General features: G+C 57.7%; 1 protein-coding gene across 1 annotated transcript in view; it reads right to left on the reverse strand.

Moving 5' to 3' along the window:
- Positions 1 to 2,221: 2,221 nt before the first annotated feature.
- The window catches only part of LOC112112047 (vesicle-associated membrane protein 5), an 8,681-nt gene continuing 5,733 nt past the window's right edge, over positions 2,222 to 5,169 (reverse strand). The window contains exons 2-3 of the mRNA XM_024207758.1: positions 3,058 to 3,195; positions 2,222 to 2,718 (exon numbers count right to left, since the gene is read on the reverse strand). Of these exons, the coding sequence (XP_024063526.1) occupies positions 2,494 to 2,718; positions 3,058 to 3,195 (363 nt within the window). The 3' untranslated portion in view covers positions 2,222 to 2,493. The remainder of the gene's footprint in view (positions 2,719 to 3,057; positions 3,196 to 5,169) is intronic.

Below are 5,169 nucleotides of genomic sequence, written 5' to 3' on the forward strand. Positions count from 1 at the left end.
ACTCCCTCCCCACCCCATGCACTGTATTAAGCACGTCTCTGCCTCTCTTGTTTATGGGCTCTGTGCTGGGAAGAGGCAGTGCTATTGTTAGTGTTCTCTGCTAGGTCTGTTTGTAGCAGACTCTTAGCAGTATCCCTCTGCCTGCTCGCAAAGGCTTCTGGCTAAACACTAAAGCCAGGTGCTAGGGCAGAAGCAGCTGCCCATGTACCTTCAATGGCAGGAGCTGTGTGTGGTCCCTCGCCCCCCCCCTTTGGATTACGGGGTGTGTCTTGGTGTATTTTGGGGTTCCTGTCAGGGGGCGGGGCGTGGTTGGATCGGCGTGGAAGTCCTGGGGGGTCTGTCTGGGGGCGGGGAAGTCAGGGGACAGGTAGGGTCCTAGGGGGGAAGTTACAGTGGGGGGGTCTCAGGAGGGGGCAGTCAGGGGACAAGGAGCGGGGAGGTGTTGGAGTTCTGAGGGGGGCAGGAAGTGGGAGGGAGTGGATGTAATTAGTAATTTGATATGTCAGGTGGCGTCTTTTTTTATGTGTTCGCTCCCCCTGATGTTAGAACCTGGCTACGCCACTGAGCCCAGGGTGGGAATGGCTGGCAGGTCTCAGCCCAGTTCTTAGCAGACAGGTGCCCACATCCCAAACACTACCCATTGTGCTGGGCACAGTAGGTTTTTTATGAGGTGTATTACAGTAATGCCCAGGGACCCCAGTCCTGGACCAGGACCCATCATGCTACGTATATTATGGTAGCACCTAGGAGCCTCCCTCACGGAGCAAGACCCCATTGTGCCGGGCGCTGTACAGACCCAGAGCCAACAGAGGGGCCTTGCTCATAGGTGCTGGGGGTGCAGGGTTTAGTTTGGTTCACTGGCTCTCAGCACCCCCACTACACAAATTGTTCTGCTCCAAAGAGTTAATCTACATACGAGATGAGACAACAGTTGAGAGACGGACCAGGAGCACCAGGAAACCACAAGTGGCTATTTCCGCTCAGCCATGGGCTCAGCACACCCACAACATAAAACTGCTGTCGAGTTTGTTATAGGCATGATGGCAAAGGAGCGTGCCGTCCTGTGCTCCGAGCACACCTTCGCTGCGAGCGTCTGGGTCTGACTCTAAGAACATTAGAGCGGCCAGACTGGGTCAGACCAATCTAGCCCAGTATCCTGTCTGCCGACAGTGGCCAATGCCAGGTTCCCCACAGGGAATGAACAGAACAGGTAATGATCAAGTGATCCATCCCCTGTCACCCATTCCCAGCTTCTGGCAAACAGAGCCTAGGGACAACATCCCTGCCCATCTGGCTAATAGCCATTGATGGACCTATCCTCCATGAACTCATCTAGTTCTTTTTTGAACCATTACAGTTACGGGCATAAAGGATGTGGTGTGTGTCTCAGCTTAACCTGGAGATCCAATTTGACTCTTAACCTGGAGATCCAACTTGACTCCGGGGTGGTGGGGAGTTGGGGGAACAATGGGAAGGGATCGGGCACCCCCGGGCACAGATTGCTGCTGTGTGCAGAGAGCTCTAGGAGGTGGGGAAATCAAGCCAGCCATGTGAGGCCAGCAGACAAAGAGGTAGGGAAGATGGTGGACTCTCTATCGGTTTATCCGTCTCTCTGTCCATCCCCATTTGTCCCTCCCCGGCAGCCATATCGACCCACAAACACGGACATTTTACAAACAATCCACCTTTACTGACCTGCCCACAGCAGTGCTGGGGCTGGTGCGAAAGGCTGCGGCGCAGGGCAGCGAGAGCTTTAAACAGATCTGGGGACCGGTCTTAAAACCAGGTCGAGTGGTTTTAGCACAACTAAACTAAAGCACAACTGTCTGCAAACCTCTCCCCACACCCCCATTATTCTAACTAAAGCTTAAGGCACTTGTGAGCGTTCATCTACCTGACCTGCCAGGAAGCCTAATGCAGGGGCCTTCTCCCTTGCTGGGGTCCCTTCCCAGGGATTGCATGCGTTATTGTAGGGTTGCTGGGGCTGATCCCAATGGGCTGTTATTGGGGGATTGTATGTCAGAGCTCGGCTGCACACACTGGTTTGTTATTGTAGGGTTGCTCTTGAGCCCTGGGCTGTATAAGTAGGGGCATTGCCAGCAGATCAAGGGACGTGATCATTCCCCTCTATTCGACATCTGGAGTACTGTGTCCAGTTTTGGGCCCCACACTACAAGAAGGATGTGGAAAAATTGGAAAGAGTCCAGCGGAGGGCAACGAAAGTGATTAGGGGGCTGGAGCACATGACTTATGAGGAGAGGCTGAGGGAACTGGGATTGTTTAGTCTGCAGAAGGGTTGCTCCCTGGAGCTGGGCTGTCGATACTGTTTCCCAGTGTTGTGACCCATCTGCGAAGGGGCCTTTCCAAATAGCTAAAGAAAAGCCCCAGCTCCAATGGCAGCCCCTGCAGTCTCCATGCGCGCGATGTCCATATTGCACTGAGCCCAGGGCACCTGCGTCCCTAGCAGAGGGGGCACTGGGTCATCTCCTTCCTTCAGTAAGCCTGCGTGATGGTGGCCTGGCTCTTGGTGGCCTGGTTCCCGGAGGCCCGGCTCTCAGCGGCCTGGTTCCCGGCCCCGCGCAGCGACAGCCATAGAACCACGGCCAGGATGATCAACACCACGACCGCCACTACCACCGCCAGGAATATCTTATACTTCCTGTTCTCCCAGCGCTTCTTCTGCGCCACTGTCTTCGTCGTCCTGCTGAAGGTGGAGCTCTAGAAGGAAACAAAGCAAGAGCTGTCAAGGGGCGGCCGGGGACCCGCCCCCAGGCCCAAGGAACTCGCCCCAGGCTTCAGCTTCCCTCCGCTCAATCCCTGTATGGCTGCCACTTGTAACGCCGGTTTCATCACTGCCCCCTGCTGGCCAGAGTCGGAACCAGGCAGCTGTGTGTCATGGGGCCCGTACTGCTAACGGGAATTCTCCTTTTGGCCCCGCACTGGGAGCCCATTTGCACACCCATGGGTCTTGGATTCGTTCCCCCAGGAAAGTGATGGTGCACGAGCAGGCCCCCCCCCCCCAATGCCCCCCCCCCCCCCCCCCCCCCCCCAGCATACCATGTTGCGGAGCTCATCTGCTCTGTCGTCCAGGGTGCTGAGCTTGGCCTCCCGGTCCAGCACCTTGGAATAGTTGACCAGCATAATCTGAGTCACCTCCTCTGTCTCCTTCTGGCATTGCTCCAGCTTCTTCTCCACCTGTGGGGAGGACAGGGTTAAATGGCTTCAGCCATCTGGGCCAGCTGCGGGGAGGGTTGGTGGTGTGAACCCAATGTCACATTGGGGGCCCCTTTTGGCCTTCAGGACGGCAGGAGCAGGTCCTGGGGGCTAGGAGGAGCTCACTTGTTCTAAGGCTTAACTCACTGTTTCCTGAACTTTGCCAAGCTGTGCCCCCTGGGCTCATCTCTTACTCCCCTGGGCTGCGGGAAGATCCCAGTCTGCACTCACCCAGGCAGTGGCAGCTCCCCACTCCAGGCGTCACGACCTGGCGCACATGGTCACAGTGCCACTCGGCCTTGGCCCATCCGCCCCTCCGTAGATGGAGACCCACCACCCCCCCGGCACCCTTTGATCCACAGTTTGGGAACAGATGGGTTAATCCCAGGCACAACAACAGCTGGTCCGGGGACCAGTTCGTACAGGGGGCTTAGGAACCAGCCCAGCCTTCCCTTGTGGTCCATGGAGGAAATGATTTTGAAAGCCCAGGGGTAAGTGGGGGAGGGCTCCCTCCTCCCCACAGGGCAGCATATTGTATTTAGCTCTGCCTGTGATCTCTTGTGCCCTGCACCTTCAGATCCCTCAGGGCCGTGCCAGCTGCAGAGACCACAGCAGGATTGTGTCTGTGGGGACTTTACTTATGTTCTTTCTTGATTCATTTCTCCTTAACTTTGAGACACATCATGCCCAAGAGGCCCCATTTGCTCTGTGCTGGGGAGGGTTCAGCCCCTGGCTGAGAGGTGCTGATCAGAGCACGCTCTCTCTGGCACATTCTGCATGGGTTGCTCATGGAGGACCGGGTGGCCAGAGCAGGAAATATCCACAAGGATAAATTCTCGGAGCAGACAAGCGGATGCCCTCTGACCTCCACAATTCCTGGAGCGATGTTCCTGGCTCCTGGGCTGGCGGGATTCAAATCCCCCAGGGAAATATTCTTTCCACAAAGAGGTAAAAGGAATCAGACCAGACCCCAATCAAAGGGTGGAGACACCCGAGCCAGTCTCTGATCGCTGGGTGGGACAAGTGCACTGAGCCAACTCCAGCAGGAAAGGGGAACAGTGGAGGAAAAATCCTTCAGCGACTGCAGGATGCGGGGCCGGAAGCTAAGATCTCAGCGCAACCAGCAACAGCTGGGCTTCGGCAGCGAGACCTTCACAGAAATGCACAGCATGCTGCAGGGAGCGGGCTGTGGGGCTCAGCATGGGGCGCTGTCCCCTTGCAGTCAGGGAGTGCTCTGCCGCATGGAGCAGGGTGGGATCTGTGTGCCCAGCCCCACTGCTGTGACTACTGCACCCCTCTCCTCTCCCAGAGGTGGGGCTAGAACCCAAGAGTCCTGGCTCCCTGCCCCAGCCCCGCTCTACCCAACAGATCCCACTCCTCCCAGCATGGCCAATGCACATGTCCGCAGCCCCTCGAAGGCTCAGTAACAGATGCTGAAGATGACACCACACAAAGGACCCTGCTGCTCTCAGCCCCCCGGTCCCCGAGCTGGAAAACCCCCAGCTCATAGCTCCCCACAGGTGCCCATCTCCTAGCACCTGCTGCATAGGCCCCCAAGGAGAACAGGCATGGGGCTGTCTCCTGCCCCCCAGCCAGCCCCCCCTTTCTCCCCATCTCACTGTGGGGGGGCTGGGCTAACATATCCCTCTCACTGGGCGCTGGGGTTGGGGTGTAGCATGCGGGGCTTGGGGTGCGGAGGGCAGGGACTGGGGGGTTAGGAGTTGGGTACAGAGTGTGAGGGTTGGGGTGTGGGGGTGCGGAGTTGGGGTATGCCGTGCGGGGGTTGGGGTGTGGAGGGCAGAGACTGGGCGTGCAGGGGTTAGGGTACGGCGTGCAGGGGTTGGGGTGCAGAGGGCAGGAATTGGGGGGTTAGGAGTTGGGGTACAGGGTGTGGGGGTTGGGGTATGGCGTGCGGGGGTTGGGGTGTGGAGGGCAGGGACTGGGCATGCTGGGGTT

Source organism: Terrapene carolina, unplaced genomic scaffold, assembly GCF_002925995.2.
Source record: "Terrapene carolina triunguis isolate 2854851 unplaced genomic scaffold, T_m_triunguis-2.0 Scaffold51, whole genome shotgun sequence".
Taxonomy (NCBI): domain Eukaryota; kingdom Metazoa; phylum Chordata; order Testudines; family Emydidae; genus Terrapene; species Terrapene triunguis.